The sequence below is a fragment of the Atractosteus spatula genome, chromosome 8, assembly GCF_055471065.1.
Source record: "Atractosteus spatula isolate fAtrSpa1 chromosome 8, fAtrSpa1.hap1, whole genome shotgun sequence".
In the NCBI taxonomy this organism is placed as follows: domain Eukaryota; kingdom Metazoa; phylum Chordata; class Actinopteri; order Semionotiformes; family Lepisosteidae; genus Atractosteus; species Atractosteus spatula.
In genome coordinates, this window is record NC_142713.1 from 45,146,166 (window position 1) to 45,166,477 (window position 20,312).

The 20,312-nt window shown below is 40.2% G+C and overlaps 2 protein-coding genes across 3 annotated transcripts; both read left to right on the forward strand.

Moving 5' to 3' along the window:
- Positions 1-1,243: 1,243 nt before the first annotated feature.
- LOC148829672 (coiled-coil domain-containing protein 71L-like) lies at positions 1,244-3,791 on the forward strand. Its single transcript, XM_088923435.1, has one exon. The coding sequence runs from the start codon at positions 1,326-1,328 to the stop codon at positions 1,923-1,925; it is 600 nt and encodes a 199-aa protein (XP_088779561.1). The 5' UTR covers positions 1,244-1,325; the 3' UTR covers positions 1,926-3,791.
- A 2,114-nt stretch (positions 3,792-5,905) lies between these two features.
- pik3cg (phosphatidylinositol-4,5-bisphosphate 3-kinase, catalytic subunit gamma) lies at positions 5,906-19,744 on the forward strand. 2 transcript variants are annotated; one of them, XM_088923345.1, is made up of 11 exons: positions 5,906-6,044; positions 7,897-9,906; positions 10,572-10,637; positions 10,733-10,958; positions 11,677-11,780; positions 11,868-12,014; positions 13,309-13,399; positions 14,228-14,358; positions 15,622-15,733; positions 16,823-16,980; positions 17,581-19,744. In XM_088923345.1, exons 2-11 carry the CDS (start codon positions 7,909-7,911, stop codon positions 17,860-17,862), a joined length of 3,315 nt encoding a protein of 1,104 aa, XP_088779471.1. In that variant the 5' UTR covers positions 5,906-6,044; positions 7,897-7,908; the 3' UTR covers positions 17,863-19,744. The 2 variants fall into 2 exon arrangements, with proteins under 2 accessions (XP_088779471.1, XP_088779470.1); XM_088923344.1 differs by having other exon boundaries at positions 5,960-6,044; positions 11,677-12,014.
- The last annotated feature ends 568 nt before the right edge of the window (positions 19,745-20,312 follow it).

Sequence of the window (20,312 nt, forward strand, 5' to 3'; positions counted from 1 at the left end):
AGCATGCTTTACGTTTCATTACTTGGTTTTTGATATTCTACACTGGAATATTTATATTTCTCTGTAGGCTGAATGACTAATAAACTCTGAAAAGATATCACTAATATACACGTTCAGTTTATTGAATAACTTGAAGAATAATAGTGTGATTTTTTTCAGTTAGAACTGTGTGTGTGTTTATATGGAAAGGTTGCTCTCAAGGAAACTCCATAATCCCAGTAGTTGTTTCTTGTAAGAGATATGTGCCTGTTTTATTGGCCACAGTAAGTTAAAAAAGCAAAGCATCTGTCTTTGGCTTTTAACACTGACTTTATATGCACAGATGTATCATTAGAATCTGTTTAGACAGTTCCATTTCCTCACTTTGGGCCACAGATAGAAGTAATTAATATTAATTCCCACAAATCATCTGTCTGCATATATTTTTTAAAGTTTTCCCCACATTATGAAACCTGCTAAAAAAAAGCAATAGTCTGTATCTGATAAAATTGTGTTTTTTGACGCTATTGTAATATTGAGAAAGAATGTAACAAAGTAATTTGAATTTAAGAAAAATGTTAATACATCTTGAATAAAGACCACCAGGAAGACTTGTAAAACTGACGAAACAAGATTTTTTTCTTGCCAAACCAAGAAAAAAAAAACTCTTACATGGTTGAATTTTTTTCTGTTTAGAATTACTTTAACTAATTAAATATTAAATAGCAAAAATACAATACATTTTGTGATCTAAACTGCTATTGTTGCTTTACAGTTAAACAATTAGTATTCAGGAGAGTTTATTTGACATAAAACATCTCTCTGAATGGGAATAGGGTGCATTCTCAGATTTGGTCTTTGGATTATGTCTTATATGATCATTTCAAAAATAGGTAGTTTTAGTAGACCTTGTCAATAATACTGGGTAATACTTGATTTTGGCAGGTGGGGGGGGGGATTTTGCAAATTGCCTTTTTTTTCTTTGTTCAGAAAAAGATAGTGCAGTTGCTTCAAAATCATATTTCAACTAAACATTTGTGTGAGGATTTATGTAGTTTTGAATTACACTGTAGATTCTAGCGTCCTCGATTTTATAAACAACCTTTACAACGGAAACAAAATCATGGAGGCAGGGAATCCTGGGATACAAGTTTGAATTTCGAGAGGGAGGGGTTTCTGTGATGATGTAATTGAAAATTGCTTTATAAAGTCGTCACGTCCGCAGCTGTCTCAGCCATTTTGTTCCTTTCCAGAAGAGTGGATGTATATCGCGAAACTTCGGCTCTAGCGGCAGCTGGTGGTAGTGCGTCACCGAAGAGGGTCAGGAACCAAGCCAAAAAAATCAAATGGAGGAGGAAAAAGTTGTGTTCTCAAGATCTAGAAATTCACTCCTTGGAGAGACTGGGGCGCTGGAAGAAGCCTTTAAACTTTTCATTCCTCCAATCAAAGACTTTATAGCTAATTCCGAGGACGAAATATGGGATTTTCTTTGCAGCTTGAGGCACGAAGGCTTTTCTCCTGTTATTCTGAGAAGTAAGGATGTGTACGGGTATTCATCCTGCCGATCGGTCGTGCCGGAGAAGAGGAAGAGTGAAGGCGAAAGTACTTCGAAAGTTGTTTCCAAAAAGCCCAAGGCTGTAGGACGACGCGTGAAGAGGAAGCGGGGCAGAAAACCATGGACAACCAGCAAAAATAGGAAGAGGACAGCGTCTGGGTCGCGGACACGAAACTCGCAGGGCACAGCTGGCGTGCACCCCTGTCAGATGAAAGATTTGGAGGAAATCTGGAGGGCAGCAACTCCTCAATTGATTTCTGTCCGGTCGGTGACGCTGGAAGAGCTCTCTTCGGGAGATGACATACCTGCGGCGAGACGCAAAGCTGAGAAACTGATGAATGTGAACCTCACTCCCGTCCTCAGGCTCAGGCGCTTGGTTATGCCGATGTAACATGAATTCTGAAACCGGAATGGCTGCTATTACGACAAAACTGCACTTTAAACGGAATTCTTCCTGAAACTTTACCTTAATATTGTATTACCTTATGTAATTCCCTGGGAAAATAAGAAGCAATGGAAAGCAAAAAAAAAAGTGAATTCCCAATGCTGCAAACTTGTTAAAAACGCTTTTTTTCCTCATGTGTGAAAGGACGTTTTTCTTAACTTCTGGAAAGGCTTAAATAGTTAAGCCTAAATTTAACTTTTGTATTTTAATTCTTATGCCAAAATGGTAATTACCAGCTACGTTTTTGAAGTCACCAGCTCACGAGACAGTTTTTCCATTTCTACATGTTTTTACTGATGTACAAAAAACAATTTTTGAGTGACATACTTTCTACTATATTTTGGAACTCTGTCCACGAACCAGCAGTGTGAACCCCGATGGGTACAAATCTGAACTATACGTGTAGGAGTGGAAGTCAACCGAGGGCAAGAACTTTTTGTTCTGAACTTCGGCTGCGTTATCTTTATTCAGGGGTCGAGTAGTTTGCGAACTCCGCGTCACCCTCTACGTCACTGTCGCCGAAACAAAATTACAGAAGTCATTAAGAGGCGTGGATGGACAGATATATTGTCACAATGTCGGCACAGCATGTCAGTATGGCGTTTGATGTATTCGCACGTCTAAGCTGTGATAGGTTTCAGTCTAAGTGCACACTTTTAACCTAGTTGTTGCAGCCAATAAGACTGAGTTCTTTTATAAATGGTAGTTTTTTTTTTCCTCAAGTGATATAGTGTCTTATTTATTGTTCTATATGTCTCTGTAAACACTGTTTAGAATTTTGTGTCGTTCTATTTAAAGCATTTGTCAAGTTTAAAGTACAAGTTTTTTGGGGGGAAATGAGATCTCGAGAAATGTAGCAGGTATAGTGCAACTGTGTGGAATCGTTGATATTTATTTTGATTCGAATAATTTATGGAACCACCTGCAGCTGCCAAATTGGACACATGATTGCATTTCCCCTTTATTTCGGAATGTAGCCATAATGCAAATAATGGTGTAAATGAAGGGAAGGTGAGCAGGTTTTTTCATTGAAATCCTGGCATTGATGTCACAGCACGCTTTTTTTTATAACCCCGTATGTTTAAATAACTCCACGAAGTTCCTGTCGGTCTTCATTCATCTCCCACCTTCCAAAGATGTGTCGGCTGTCTTACTATTTTTGTCTCTAAATAGTCCATTTGGGCCGGGTAATGATCTGGCATCCCACCCGAAGCGTAGACCCACTTCACGCCTGTGCATCCGCTAATGGCTGTGGGTTGCTGTGACCCTTCCCAGGAATAACAGTGGTTTCTGAGAGTGGATATCTGGGCAAGGCTCAGCTAAGGCCAAGCTAAAAAAAATCAATTTTTCCATTGTCTGCTTGGTGGTTTGAAAACCTTACTGGATGTAAAGAATGTATATATCATTTGCCATTTTGACGGAAACGACTGCACTCTGTATTTTTAATACAAGAAAATCCTACCAAAAGTACAGATGGGTGTTTAACTGTATCTATTATAGATACAGCAACTGAACACGCAGCACAGAAGTGAGCAGATGCTCAGCAATGTTTGGGGAGGCTGACGAAGATACACAGGGCTGGCCTTTATCCCATGGACACGATGGATTGTTTGGAAACGATTAACATTTTAGCGGTGGTGGTACAACAGGGTTCTGCAACTTTTCGTATGCAATGTTAAAAGGGCTTTCTGAAAATGTCTTATTTATGCTTTGATCTCTTCGTTCTTTTTATATTATTTGATATGCTTTGGATTTTTTTGTACGTGGTCTGAACTGGAATCTTATATTTGAAATAAACTATTCCGTCAATTGTACGAATGTGTTGTCCTTTCTGTTTTCCTCTCCTCTCGAACGTGTGTGTGTATATACTGGTTTTGATTGTTTTACCAATAGCTTCCGGTTTTGGCTTCAAAATCCATACTTTTGCCAAATTCAACAGCAAGATATAAAGAGAACTTGCTGTCCCTGTGGTTAATAATGTATTGTTTTCAAGCCGTAATGAGGCGGACTTTAATTTCAGAAGCTGGCAACGGGAGCGTACACGTTGCTGGGGACAGTTAAACAGCAGATGGCAATATTGTTCAGTTCATTCCGACGTGCTCCATTAAAATGAAGATCGCAGGAGCAGTTGCGTATTTGGGGGTATAATAAATTTGAACGCCATCTTGGAAAGAGAGCGAAAAGATATTTGGTAGCGGCTGCATTGTGATGTCGAGCTAAACCAAAAGACGCGTTCGCACAGTTTTTAGTTCTAATAATCATGCAACGAGTCCCAATAATAACTTTTGAGATGTTTAGTAATTTCTTTTTTTAAAAGTTTATGTTCAAACCAACAGTATTGGCGTTTAAAAAGTTTAATGTTTTCTCATGTTTATGCAAGACTTTTCATCTCTATCTCAAAACGCTTGACATAGTAGAGTACTTCACCCACTGCAGACATCACACTTGAATTAAAGGGGGATTATAGTACCAGAATGTGGCAGGTTTGTTTTCAAGTTCATTTTTTTATTAGCGGGTACAGCATTTACGTAGATTAATATTTAAAATAACGTTAACCTGACACCGAATAGTCCTGGGTGTTCCTGTTCCGTAACGGCAAAGTCTTTGATAGTTAGCCCCAGAAAGTGGTATTTTCACAAGGCTCAAGTTATGCTAAGAAAGAGACACCCGTTAACCTATCTTGCATGTCTTTATAGTGTGCAAGGAAACAGTCACATCCAGGGAAACAGACGAAGGTCGCAAAGACAACATGCAGACTCCACGCAGATGATACCTCGGTCCGGAATGGAATCCAGGAGCTGTGAGGCAACAGTGGTAGCCTAACACCCGAGTGATATTCTGTCCTCTGGTAACCTATAATTAGAAATATTGTGGGCTATATCACCTGATTGGAATAGGCGTGTTGCAGCCACTGTAGTTAAATATTTAATTTTTTTCGAAAAAAAATTAAACGGATATTTTGGTCGACAGCCTAAACTAGATAAATGGTTCCTAAAGTACGGTACCAGTAATTATGTCTCAGGTCAGGGATTTACTTACACTCAAGAGCATAACACTGAGACCGTAACTGCCACTGCAATAGTCTAAATCCAACAGAAATGTCTGGCAGGATCTCAAGGGATTCTTATGGCGAAGTGCGAGTAGAGAATGAGGTTGAAATGAGAATACACGACAACAAGCAGGACAGGTCGCGTTTGCCACGTCTCAGCAATTTAGTGATAAGATGAGAAAAGAAAATGAAGAAGATTCAATAAAATATCAGTATTCACCAAATACTTAAGAGTGTATGATAAGATTTTTAGTTAATAAATTCGGCGCTAGGCTGAAGTCCTTAAATCCGGGGTCAGCAAAATTTTGCAATTAACAAGTGTCTAATTCTAGGAGCTCTGGCACAGTACATAATAGAACCACTGTTGTTCCGCACAGTGACCGCTGATACACTAAGTGGCGTCCAGTCTGTTACACATACAGTATCAGTGCGCTGAAAGGTCTATAGGGGGATATGGCCAAGTGGATTAAGGAAATGCCCCCATTCAAAAGAACAACCTTTAAGACAATATTTAAATTGCTGCAACCATTATTTTAAAGTTTATTAGAAGATCTTTGACTCTCACACGTGTACGTTGCATGTCGAGTAATTCTCAGTTTACCTGTCAACATACTGGTTATATTTAACTGTGAGCTTTCAGTCAAGATAGCCATTCTTATCTTCATTAATTTACTTCTAAAACGAATGATATTGAGAGTGTGGGATACCTTCTTCAACGTATGGATGTCATCAATGATAATACTTTTTGCGTCCTGTACAGCGGTTCAGGATTGGTATTCTCTGGTAAGGGACTACAAACATCCTGGCTTTTCACAAATGAAAGCGGACGCAGAGCGACCAATAAGATCCGAACATGTTGTTGCAAATATTACAAAGAGAAATGAAACAGGAATTGAAGGGGAGGGGTGAAGCACGTACGCAGAGACACATTGAATAAAAAAACACTTGTTCTCAGTTCTATTAGTATAAATGCCGAATACCAACCTGGCTGCCAGCCGCGCTGTACTTGTTGTGAGGTAAGATGTATTTTCAGCTTTACTTGTGAGGTGTTTACTCTGACTGAATGATACCGTTACTTTTCTTATTCGACTACCATCAATAGTTCAAGTCTGTATTATTTTGCTCTGTAAGAGATTGTTTTCTCCAAAGCACGCTCTGCCCCAAATTCTTGAAGTTTACTAAGTAGCTTCATTCGTGTATTTTCCTAAATACGCGAAACTGTGTGTTGGTGAGAGACGTTTATGTGCTGACATTTTGTCATTTACGTTTCATTTCAGAGAAGTGAGGTTGTACAGTAATTGTGGATTACTTTTTAAAGAACCGGGGCTGCAATTTAAAGTAATTATCTCAAAAGTCAGATTTTATTTTTTGAACACAAATCAAAGCTTACAACATTTTAAAATTATTTTTAAATGCTGACGAAATACTGCTTTTCACGCTTCCTGACTTGCAAGACTTCCTGTACTGTACCCGAAGAGAATGAAGAAGTACAGGCAATATTGACGCAGCCTTTATCCTCTACTATATAATTTACAAAGGCCTCTTGTGACCTATATATAAACACACTAGCAGTATAGAAAGAGGTCTGGCATGTACAGTAAGTAGACATTGAAAGAACACCTGCTTTTTCAAGAGCCACGAAATGTACTGTCAAAGTTAACAGTTAACTTTATTGAAGACATAAGACGTAAACTAGTAATTCTGGGGTTTGGAGCTGCTGTTCCTCCCTGGCTCCTACTGTACTGAGAAGCTCTACATGGTTGGTACTGTATACGCACACCTTCATTTTCTGGTCAGAGGCAGTTACAGTACATTCTTGGACTCTTTCCTGTTCAGAAAGTCTGTCTAACTGGCTACTATAGTGTATGTTATAACTATATGTTACAACGTTTCCTCTCTGCTATATTGAAGAACAAAAATCCTGCTGTTTTTAAATGCTGTTGTCATCTAAATAGCTTAAGGTGAAAAAAATAAGCAAAAGACAGTGCACCTTTTGGAACTAACCAAACCGATGTCCACTTGCATTTAGTCTATGGACACTATGAACACTGCTTTTTAATATAGATGTATTAAATCCGAGACTTTTTTATACAAATGGTTGAGTTTGTATAAAAAAAATTAAAACAGGCCCCTTCTTTCTGTAACTTGTCTGTAACTTGAAGATCTTATCTTCTTAACAGCTTTTGTAGCATCAATTTGTGAGTGTCAGGTTAATGTTTGACCTCAATATACCCTGAGACAAATAGCACAATTCACTTTCAAATGTTCAAATGACAGCACAATCAAAATGTATTAGAACTTAAGAAAACCTGCAAAAGAAAGGAAGCCATTTGGTTCATCTATCCACTGATCTGTCTAAAATTCAAAATTAGTTTGGATTTTTGTAACTAATTGATCCTAGAATCTCAGTCAGCCATTTCTTGGAAGATGTCAGGAAGATTTATTATAGAAAATATCTTACTTGTGTTGCATTTAACCTGAATCTAGGACCATGTCTTGGTAAATATATTTGAAGAGTGTTTCCAGATTGCATTTTTACCTAATTTGAAGTTAAGCATGTTCGTTTTGCTTCCATTGGCTGCAGCAATAATATACAGTGGAAAGTATCTCACACTGTATGTAATGGCTGCTCAGAAGCAAAGGGAAAATTATACTGAAAAAGAAAAGGCACCACTCATAAACATAGAAGAGCAAACTGGAAAAAATATAATTCTTCTATGAGATCATTGGTTTTATAAGCAAGCCATTTGCTGGAGTCAACATTCAGGAAATCTGTCGTATGTTAAAGACTCCAGTCATTGGTTTCTTACCGGGTTAATGCTTATTAGTCTTATTAGTCCACTAATCATCTGTTCATGTACTTTCCAGATTGGACTGGTTATGGAACAGCGTGAAGATGTTAAACAGCCTGTAGTTTTTAGAGACGAGAGTACGAGAAGAAGGAGGAAGATGAAAGCTTTTACTTCAAATTCTTTAGTCACAATGGATCAAATAACCATTGAGTTCGTATTACCCACTTCCAAGAAATTTAATAAAACACCAGAGGCCATCCTTGTTGATGTTGCAGGGAATTGCACAGTCGAGCAGGTTAAAACCCAAGTGTGGATGAAAGCAGTTGCAGCAAACCTGTGTCCTGAGTTTTATCAGAAGTACTCCCCCGATCAGTGCATTCTGCTTTATCAAAAAAAAGGACACTGGTACGAGATTTATGACAAACATCAGGTATTTCAGACCTTGGACTGTATACGCTACTGGAAAGCACTGAAAAAAGATCAAGGGAGAATACATTTGGCTTCCAGACCACAGCCAACAGACGAATCCCAGCAGTACCAGAGGTACCTGAATTATCTTATTGGGTACGATGTCACTGATGTGAGCAATGTGCATGATGATGAGCTTGAATTCACTCGAAGAAAGTTACTGACCCCACGAATGATTGAATTGGCAGAACGAGACCCAAAGCTTTATTCAATGGATCCTTGGATCACATCAAAACCCCTTCCAGAGTACCTTCTTAACAAGATCAGCAACAATCATATCTTAGTAGTTATTCACAGGCATACATCCAGTCAGACCATAAAGGTGTCTATCGATGACAAACCCCTGCAGATTCTGCAGAGTTTTTTCACCAAGATTGCAAAGAAGAGATCACTGCTTGGTATCCCAGAAGAGGTCAGTGAGCAGGATTTTGTCTTGAGGGTCTGTGGCCGAGAAGAGTACATTTTTGGTAACCATGCTATAAAGGACTTTCACTGGGTGAGGGAGTGTCTGAAAAACACAGAAGAGATCCACCTGGTCTTGGAATCCGCACCAAACCCAGACCAAGACGTTGTTCATAAGGAGGACTGGTCACTCGTAGATGATTGTACAGGGGTCGCTGGCTCTCACGAGCAGCTAACGATAGATGAAAAAGACCACGAGAAAGTGTTCACTATTTCTATGTGGGACTGCAATAGAAAATTTCGAGTCAAGGTCTTAGGCATAGATATCCCCACCCTTCCGCGTAATTCTGAGCTGATTGTGTTTGTGGAAGCCAGTATTTTCCATGGGCAGCAGCTTCTAGCTCAAGAGCGAACGTCTTCCAAGCCATTTACAGAAGAAGTCCTTTGGAATACCTGGCTGGAGTTTAATATCAAGATTAAGGATCTGCCCAAAGGGGCTCGGCTAAGCCTCCAAGTGTTCTGTGGGAAAGCTCAAACTCAGACCGGGAAGGCTGGCTTTCAGGAAAGTGTCAACTATGACTCCAAGTGCAAGAACCGGTTGCTATACTATGTCAACCTCTTGCTGATAGACCACCGTTCACTGCTGAGGCAAGGCGACTACATCCTACACATGTGGAAGGTGCCGGAGAAGAGCGAAGATCACGGCAGCATCAACGCAGACAAGCTCACCTCGGCCACCAACCCTGACAAAGACAACTCCATGGCTATAGCCATCCTGCTGGACAAGTACTGCTACCCCATTGCACTGCCAAAAGGTCAAGACTCAGTGGAGGCGGAGGGCGAGAGGGGAAGGAGGGAGATGCCCAACCACCTGCGCAAGCAGTTCGAGGAGATCGTCGTGACTGACCCCCTGCACCCGCTGAGCCCGGAGGACAAGGAGCTGCTCTGGCATTTCAAGCAGGAATGCATGAGATTCCCGAGGGCGTACCCCAAGTTTCTCAGCTCGGTGAAGTGGGGGAAACAGGAGGCGGTCTTAGCCACACACCAGCTGCTTGAAAAACACGACACCTGGGATCGCAGTCCCCTGGACGTGGGGCTTGCCATGCAAATGTTGGACTGCAACTTCTCCGATGCCAACGTCCGCACCATGGCTGTGAGAAAGCTGGAGACCCTGGGGGACGATGATGTACTGCGGTACCTTCTGCAGCTTGTGCAGGTAAAGTCTCCTGCTGTTTCCGTGCAGTTTCAGTTAATATTTGCATGCGGCTGGGATCATTTGTGAATCATGTGAAAGCCTCTTCAGAGGGAAACAAAGAACTTTTGATTTAGTATTTAAATCAGCTCTTGATGTTGCGAGAAATTTAGCCTCGAGGTGTGAGCAGGCTTTTCAAACTGTATAATAATTTAAAGACTTGAACAACGCATCATGGATGTAAGAATAAAGGTGGTCAATAGGTATTTTGAACGTTTTTCTAGAATTATTATTATTTCGCTATTGTGAACACGCTGTTTTACTAGCAGGATGTTAACATGTTAATATTTCACTCTATTTTAGATTCTACACATGCTAGTTAGAAAGAAAACAGTGTTACTTTGTTCAGTGTTTCTAGTACATATTGAACACAGAAATTATTTATTGTAAACATCTCACACACAAGTCCCTATATTTTAAAATATTATATCTTAGTTTACCATCTTGGTTTTTATTCCAATACAATTCATTAACTTCTTCAAATGAAAAGTCAAATCATTTCTGGAAGAAACTCAAATCATTGTGATGTACCAAAGATATCAGTAGTTATATCTGGTCCATCGTGACTTTCCTCTTTATTTATTTTGTCCTGTTTTTGTTGTCCTTTTCTGTTGATTTTTCTTTTTCAGGCTGTAAAGTTTGAACCATATCATGACAGTGCCCTGGCTCGGTTCTTACTGAAACGTGCTCTGAGAGTGAGTAACCTCAAAAGACCCGAGGGTATACTTAACCCCTAGTTCACTGGGTACGTTTAGTAATAAATTTCCTGACATGCTGCTTCTTCCAACAGAGCAAAAGAATCGGTCACTTTTTATTCTGGTTTCTGAGAAGCGAGATTGCTCAGTCCATGCACTATCAGCAGAGGTATGCTGTCATTCTGGAGGCATACTTGCGAGGCTGTGGAGAAGCCATGCTGCAGGACTTCAAGAAGCAAGTGGAAATCACAGAGGCCCTTCAGAAAGTAACCAGGGAAATAAAAACTATGTCAGCCGACAAATATGATGTCTCAGTACAAGGTATTTCCTAAACAAAGTATGTTAACAGGAAGTTCACTCAATTCAGAAGAAAATCAAAAATGTCCAGAAAAGTATTTACTTATTTGTATTTCCCATTAAGAAAACTATATTTAGTACAGAAAAGTATTTCCTCATTTGTATTTCCTGTTAGGATCTGTATCTGCAATCTGACAGATGTTTTATTAAATGAAAGATCATTTTCCAGAAACTTTAAGATGGGCGATTTCATGTGATCTTTTTTCTTATGAACGAAAATTAAATTCCGTTATTTTATAAATTCTGGGTGTCCTCCATGGTAATGTAAAATGAAATGTAGGTGCTTAAATTTGCTAACAAGTAAAGTTTGGTGAATAACAGTAGGTATCAGAATAATATTTTAAATGCACACAATTTTCAACAAAAAATATTTCTGTAAATATTATAGGATATTATTAGTGTATAAACCTAATTCCTAATATGAATTGATAAATTATTAAGAGATGGCAGGCAAGGTCAGTGAATAGTATAAACACTGTTCACCAAGAAACCTTTTTTATTTTCAAGTTTCCATTTCGATTAATTACTGATATGCCTTAGAATTTGCATGTTGTAATACAGCACACTTCTTGGCTAAAAACCGGAAATGATGAAAAATGATAAATAATGTGACTTGTCTCGTTGCTTGTAGCAGCCGTCGAGTTCTTATTCTAATACCATGTGTTTAAATTGGCATTTCCAGTTGTCTTTCAGCTGCGACAGAAACTCGAAAACTTGCAGTCGTCAGGTCTTCCGGAGAGCTTCAGAGTTCCCTACGACCCCGGACTGAGAGCTGGAGCACTCGTGGTAACTGGGCCCCGCCTTTCCCGGCTCCTCTTCTCTGTAGATGCATTGGCTCGCTGCCCGGTTCCGCTTAACCCCTGCCTCTTTCAGGTGGAGCAGTGCAAGGTCATGGCTTCAAAGAAGAAGCCTCTATGGCTGCAGTTCAAGCGCGCCGACCCTACCACCCTGTCCAGTGACACCATTGGGATAATCTTTAAAGACGGGGATGACCTCAGACAGGACATGCTTATTTTACAGGTACAACTGCCGTTGGCATTAGGAAGCAGAGCTCAAAACATACTATTGATTTGGGAAACGTCATCAAGCTAAACCTTGGAATTTGTCACCCTCCCCTAGAGGGCGCCCCACCTTTCTGTCCTATTCTTAGCCTCCCTGTGCCTTTTCCTGTGCTTCTGGTTCGTCTGGTGGTGGTGTGCTATTTATTTCCAGGCTGTCTTGTCTTCCTCGCTCGGCATTGGGATCGGATGTCGTGAGATTCGCCTCAACAGGTCACCCCACATCCGCTGCCTGAGGGCTCTTGTCTCTTCCCCGACTCCGCCCGATACCTTGAGCCCAGAGTGAACCCCCGCGTTTGCTCAGTTCCTGCCGCTACATATAGGGTCTTCCCATCCCGCTGGTCTCTCCACGGCTAGCCTCCGGCTTCCGTGACAGAATGCTGAGCCTGCACTGGACCCCGCAAGCGGTTCTGGCCTCCCTGGCTTCTGGTTTCTTGCCTTCCCTAACCTCTGTTTCCCTTTCTCCCTGGTCTTTTTTCTTGTTTCCTGGCCTCTCTGGCTTCTGGATCCCTGGCCTACCAGGCTTCTGGTTCCCTGTCTCCCTGGTCTTTTTATATGTCGTTTGTCCCCATGGATTCTGAGGTTTTATCGGTTGTGCATTATTTTTTACGTGTTGTTAGTTCCCCTGTTCCGTCAGGGTTCATTTATGTTGTGCGTAATTTTTTTCATGTGTTGTTTGTTGCCTCGGATTCCCGGGTTATTTCTGTTGTATTGTATTTTTTACGTATTTTGTCTGGTTTGTGTCTTTGGCCTCGGAAGCCCCGCCCAGCTCCCCTTTCCTCTACTTAATTAAGGTTTACCCCGGAGGAGGGGGTTAGCTCTCATCCATGGACTCCCGGAGGTTTCATTTCAGTTAAATTAGGTTTTTCCTCCCCCCAGTGCTGTGCAGCTTATTATTTTTTGGGTTTCCGGAGCTGCCCTTGAAGGGTGGGGTACTGTCACGACCCTCCTTCTACCCCTAGAGGGTGCCCCACCTTTCTGTCATATTCCTAGCCTCCCTGTGCCTTTTCTTGTGCTTCTGGTTTGTCTGGTGGCGGTGTGCTATTTATTTCCAGACTACCTTGTCTTCCTCGGTCGGCATTGGGATCGGATGTGGTGAGACTGCCTCCGGCTTCCGTGACAGAATTACTCATTCTGAAATTAAAATAAAGGTCATCGTGAAAAGAATTATAATTGGAAACACCTTTATTACAATTTTCAGGGCAGTTTTGGCCATACCTAAACTGAACTTAAAATATTATTTGTCGTACAATTAGATTCTTCTGATAATGGAGTCTATATGGGAAACAGAATCTCTGGACCTGTCTTTGCTACCATATGGATGCATTTCTACTGGAAATAAGATAGGTAAGTGCTTCTATTCATCATAGATTAATTATCCAGAATATTATATGGTGTGGTGGTTGAGTGGTTATCATTGCTGTCTCACAGTCCTAGGGCACTGGGTTTGATTCCTTGGGTTGAGTTTGCATGTTCTCCTCATGTTAACTTGTTCTGGGTGCTCCTGATTCCTCCCATAGTCCAAAGACATGCTGGTAAGTTAATTGGCTTCTTGGAAAATTGGCCCTGGTGTGAGTCTGTGTGTCCTGCGATGGACTGGCATCCCATCCAGGGTGTATCCTGCCCTGCATCCATTGCTGTTGAGTTAGACTACGGCTTCCCCCACAGCCCTGTACTAGATATTGTGGTTTAGAAAATGGATAGATAGAACAAAACCATTAAAACCAGATTCAATTCTGTTTCAGAAATTTCTTACAAGAGTGTTTGCCTATACAAAGCAGTCTGTTTTATTTTCTGGCCAAAGTTTAGGAGATTCCAACGTTCGCAAGAAGATAAATATGTTTTAAAGCAACATCTGAACTGTAAAATCAAGAAAGAGTTTTAATTAGTGCATTAAAACAATCTTTGTGATGTTCCAGCATTTGATTTGGAGTGTGAGTTGTGAGAAGAAACAGAGAGGCACTGATTTTCCCTGTGGACAAAAGGCAGGCAATTTGCCCATCTAATTCATTAGTGTGGTTTAGGCAATGTGCCCAGAGCCCAGAAGACTTGTTTTAGTGTATATTCTTTCCACCACGAGGACCTGAAATGTATTTATGAGCTGCTTGGTCACAGAGATCAGCCTAGAGAAGCACTCAGTGTTTACAAGCGTTGCTTTGCTTTCTGTACTTCCAGGGATGATTGAAATAGTGAAAGATGCCACAACCATTGCTAATATTCAGCAGAGTACAGTTGGCAACACTGGAGCATTTAAAGATGAAATTCTGAACCAGTGGCTCCGAGAAAGATGTCTGAATGAAGACAAGGTACACTTCCATTCTTCTGCGTTAATGTTCGCGTGCCACTCAGTTTGGGTTTGACGTTACTGCTGGGTAAGGAGACAGCAAAGATGGGACCTTGATAAAGCACAGTGAACTGTGGTGGCTTGGTATCCTGATGGTCGGTACAGGCCAGTGGACGGACTGATTGCGCCACAGGAGAAAGTGTAAAAGTGTGGCAGCTCACTTTATTTTAATTAAACAGCGCAAGAAAATAAATTTAAGACAGGAGGAAAGAGGTTTCTTTATCCCCTTGGTTGCTTCAGTAAGTGGCTTTTCTCTGTCCTGCTGTGGGGCTGTTTTGCCTGTCAACAGCCAACTCACACACCTGCTAAAGGCGGCTCCCATTTATACAGAGGAGCAGCAGATGTCCGCTATCACGGAAGTAACTACTGGCAGCTGAGTCTTCTTTCAATGGCAACCAGCTGACAGCCTGTCGCAATCACATTCCAAAACTCTGATGCATGAGACTTGCATCGACATGACACCGAATAATAATAATCCTTACACTAAAGATTAAACTAAAATAAGTTGCTTACACTTATATACCACTTTTCTGGACACTCCACTCAAAGCGCTTTACAGGTAATGGGGGACTCCCCTCCACCACCACCAATGTGCAGCCCCCACCCGGATGATGCGACAGTAGCCATAGTGCGCCAGTACGCTCACCATACATCAGCTATCAGTGGGAAAGAGAACAGAATAATTGAGCCAATTGAGGCCTTGACTCAAAAGGCCTGGGGGGAATTTAGCCAAGACACCAGGGTTAACACCCCTTCTGTTTTCGAGAAACGCTCTGGGATTTTTAATGACTATGGAGACTCAGGACCTCGTTTTACATCTCATCTGAAAGACGGAGCCTTTTTACAGTACAGTGTCCCCATCACTATACCGGGGCATTAGGACCCACACAGACCGCAGGGTGAGCACCCCCTACTGGCCCCACTAACACCTCTTCCACCAGCAACCTTAGCTTTCCCATCCAGGTACTGACCAGGCTCACACCTGCTGAGCTTCAGTGGGTTGGCAGTTGTGAGTGGCAGGGTGATATAGCTGCTGGTTACAGTGAGTCTTTTGTAGTGGGTAAACACAGGAGCTGTTGAAGAAAATATATTCATTACTTTGGGTATGGGATTGTGAGAACACGTCCAGCTTGGATTTCCCGCTGTCCACGTTGCTTTTATCTTCAAGTGAACCTTTTTTTTTTCCTGGAAGTTCATGGCTGACATTGTTTTTTCTGTCTGGTAGTTTCAGCTGGCTGTGGAGAGGTTTGTTTACTCCTGTGCTGGCTATTGTGTTGCAACCTACGTTTTGGGGATAGGAGACAGGCATAATGACAACATTATGATTACAGAATCGGGTATGTAAACTATGTCTTTCTCATCCTCCTCTCTCCATACATAAAAAACATAAGAAATATCCAAGAGAAGCCATTTTACTCATCTTTCTCACATGTTTGTTATGAACTTAATGATCAAGAAATTCCATCAGGAGGCTTGGCAAGAGACCCCGTGGAGTCATATTTATAAGTGACTGGAGAGCGGCTACCAGTACACTTCTCTGTGAAAAGAAGTGTCCTGAATGTACCTGAGATAAATTTGCACTGCTGTCCCCTGGTTCTTTGTTTTCTTTTTGGTCTTCAGGAAGCTGCTGGAGTTGACTTGGTCTGCGCCTTTCAGGAGTTTGCATAACTGAATCTGTGCCCATATAATCTTCTTTGCTCCAGGCTAAAAAGATTCAGTTCTCTTAATCTGCCTGAGTCTGACATTCCCTTCAGACCAGGAATTAAGTCTGGTTACAGTCGTTAGCAATGCCCTTAAAGTGGCAATATGTAACCAGTAATGAGCAGACATGAACACAATGTTCTTGGAGTGGTCTAACTAAAGAATTATGCAATTGAATTACTCACTTGTAATTATCTAGCCAAACATTTTGTTGGCATTTATCATTGCTTCTCCATAGAACTGTACATAGATGGGCAATTTGGCCAATCAACATAAATGTCTGGATCATGTTTTCATATGTTCCTTCTTACAGTTTGACTGTAAAATATATACTGTGTTCAACATGAAACAAGTCATGCTTGTAAGCACCAGTTTTAAACAACTAGAGAAGCGTGTTAAATTTTGAAATATGTAATAATTGTAATTGTCCATTTTGTCTTTAACTGGGACACCAGAATTAATCCAAATTCTGAATTTTATTTTAATATTTTTGTATGCTTTGTAAAGATGTGGATTGCGGAGGAATTAAAAGCAGTGCTATGTATAGAATTTGGGGAATCGTGCTCATCATTGACTCTTTCCTGTGTGCACTACTTGTACTTATTTAATCTGTTGTGTAATTAAGAGCAATGATTAAGCATCGAGTGCAGCCCAAACAAATCCAATAGAGCATGTTTTACATGATGGAAATCTAATCTCATATTTCTTTTTCCTAACACATTTAGGTAACCTTTTCCATATAGATTTTGGACACATTCTTGGAAATTACAAAAGCTTCCTTGGGATTAGCAAGGAAAGGGTTCCGTTTGTGTTAACACCAGATTTTCTTTATGTCATGGGCACTTTTGGAAAGAAGACTAGCCCTCACTTCCAGAAATTCCAGGTACAGAAATTCTGCTTCATCACAAGAATCTGCACTTCTCAGTCAAGTTAGCCTACGTTATGTTTAACAATCTTGTTTCACTGAAGTTCTTAACAACTGTTGAGTTCTGTAGTTTTGAGGGCAAATTGATTAATACCTCCAGGCAACATACTATATATCTGGGCTCAGACAGCTTGTATAATTTAAAAGTATGCATTCACAAAAGAAATTGTGTAGCAGTGTATTATCTATATTTACTTTTCTTAATTTGCTTAGTAAGTCTGATTCACGCATTGCAGTATATGTCAGCATTTTGGGTTTTTTTTAATAAACAACACATATTGTTGATGGGCACAATTTTATCTGAGAAAATGTTAATATAAAGGTCCAGTTTTATGAAGGCCTAAGCATGTTGCACAAATCAGTTACTTTAAAAATCTGTTTTAATAATTGAAAATAAAGAGCTCGGTCTAAAAAGTCATTTTGTTCATTTTCAGAGGTGGATTTTACTATGTGACAACACTGTATTTAATTCATTAAAAACACAATTTTATCCCTTTTCTCTGGATGCGTTGAAAAGTGAATAATGTTAATGTGTCACTTGTTTTCTTTGACCTTCAGGACATTTGTGTAAAAGCGTACCTAGCCCTTCGGCATCACACCAATCTCCTGATCATCTTGTTCTCCATGATGCTGATGACCGGAATGCCACAGCTGACCAGTAAAGAGGATATTGAGTACATCCGGGAGGCACTCACCGTGGGCAAGACAGAGGACGAGGCACAGAAGCACTTTCTGGACCAGATCGAAATCTGTCGGGACAAAGGCTGGACTGTGCAGTTTAACTGGTTTCTGCATCTTGTCCTTGGAATCAAGCAAGGAGTGGAGAAACGCTCAGCTTAGGGTGTTTTGCTGTGGTGCCTGTGCACAGCTCTGTGAGTTCCCTGGGTGTAGTGTCAAATCTAATACTGAAGGGAAAACGTCACCTTTCAAACCTAACAAAATCCAGTTACCTTCTATACTGCCTTACTTTTAAAGATTGTATAACTCTTTCAAAAATCTGAAACAGCAGCTCTGGCAAAGCAGCAATAAAATTCAGCACAGTGTTAATATTACATCTGGCCTGTGTTAGATACAGACTGTACTGTATTTAGCTTAAATTATGCCAGAAGACACTATGAAACATCAAGAATTTAGTTTTTAAAGAGGTTCTGGATAAGGATATATCTTCCTTATAAAAATAAGTAAAAGTTTTTTTTGCAGAAATTGAGAGATTTCTATACAAACCAAAATGTCATTTTTGTGGGTTATTTTTGTAAGGGTTGAATATTTTAATAATCAGTTCCATGGTGAAGTTTCATGTTCATGTGTCTTTTAGTGCAAAGTTGTATTTATATTGCATATGTAAAGTATTTTGAATATGTATTGAAATAGTGCCAACATTTTTTTAAGGATAGACCAAGCTTTTGTTTCTCAGTGCACTTAAAAATATTATTCTCACTGGGGAATTGTAATACATCAGAAAGTGATTAGATTGTTGGTTGCTTTGTACTTCGAGACAGCGGTAGGTTATACACGGTACAAAGACAAGTGTGCATTTTAAGTGATATCAGTCGTATGGATATTTCAGGGGGCACAGTACACTGGGGGAGAGCCCTTTCCACATGATTATGATTTTACACTGGACTCGAAAAAGACCCTAGAGGGACAGCTGCTACCCTCATTTCTTACCTTTAAGTGAGGTGGAATCGCATGATGTTTGCAGTGCATTAAAAAACGATGGCAGGCAACAGTTGTCCACTTACACAAGGGCACTGTGCACTAAGAATGTGGACCATGCTCATCCATCCATTGTCAGGAAACTTTGAATCAGGACCCTAGAGATGTGTGGCAGTGGTGCTAATCACCATGCCTATTTCTAAGTTTAAATTATGCGTTACCTTTCACATTTGCACAAAAATTTCCACACCACGACAAGTTCATGCAGCAAACATGAATTCAGATTCAAAACAATTACCAATTAGAATGGCAGAAGGAATATTAAAATGAATAAACCTGAAAAGCTTATACATTTTATAACAGAATAAAGACAAACTAGCATACTTTATGCTAACTAAGTCACATTGTAGAATTCTTGTTTTTGAAAAGGACAAATAATTTGCATGCTGAAATAAGCCACAAAACCATTTGCCTGTTATTATGTGTAGTGTTGAAAAAATGAGTAAATGGCACAATTGTGCGTGCAACAAAACAGATTTGTGCCCAAGAAAACACACAGTGACTTAGCGCCATGAGTATAGCTCTGCCTTACAGGACTGGACTAAGGTAAAAATTAACCACCATCCACCCCTCACAAACCAGATACGTACAGCCAGGGCTCCTGTGGGCAGAAGCAAGAAGCTTAATGCAAACATCAAGTACAATTTTCACGATATACATTTGATGTGTGTTTGAAGCTTTAGTTTTAATACAGGATAAATTTCCAGAACATGGATAAAATTTGACAGGGTTGTCAGTTTCTTGGGAGCATGTTCTCATTTTTTTTTTAATTGCAGTAAATATTCGGGGTCCTGTCCTAGTTTTTGTGGACCAGCTATAGTATGCTTTTGTGTCTGAGCCTCGGGATTTCAGCTTCAGTAATATTGGATGCCAAGGCTGAAGCAAAGAGCCACTAATTTAAACTGCGTCACTGTACCTTTGTGCTTCGAGCTTCCGATCTGATGAGAAGAACTGGATCTAATCAATCAATTTTCTGTTGTTTAAGAATAAAAGCAAGGAAATGAAACTGTCCAGACCTTGTCTGATTTCCTGTGTTGATTTAAGTATTATGTCACCTTTCAAGTATATTGTATACACCACTACCACTAAAACTCCAGGAAGCTACAGTTGGACAAAGCAGACCACTTATTTCATGTCTGGCTGTTTGTAATGGGCCTCAGAGGGACATTTTTGCACTGAAGTGCAAACATTGCACTGATGTCACTGGACACAAAAATTAGTATCTACTGTAGATTTTTTCTGACTTAATTTACTTTTTCCTTACACGTTCAAAAAGATTTAAGACGGGTTGCATGCAAAGATTTTAGACTTTAAAGGAGAAGTTAAAAATCTGATGTTAGCAAACAAGGGGAAGTTATATCTAGTGTTTGTCTGTGTTGAGGATTGCTTTTCCTATAGACAATTTCTTACCAATTCTCTTATTTCTTTATTATGTTTGTTCTTCTTGCTCATTAGCATTCCACCATAAAGGAAATCAGAATTTCCTAAAATACCCAGGACAGCTCTATAGTAATGTTCAGATTATTTAGCCAGAATCTTGTTTCCAAGACGGATCAGAAGAAAGTCTTCCTTCT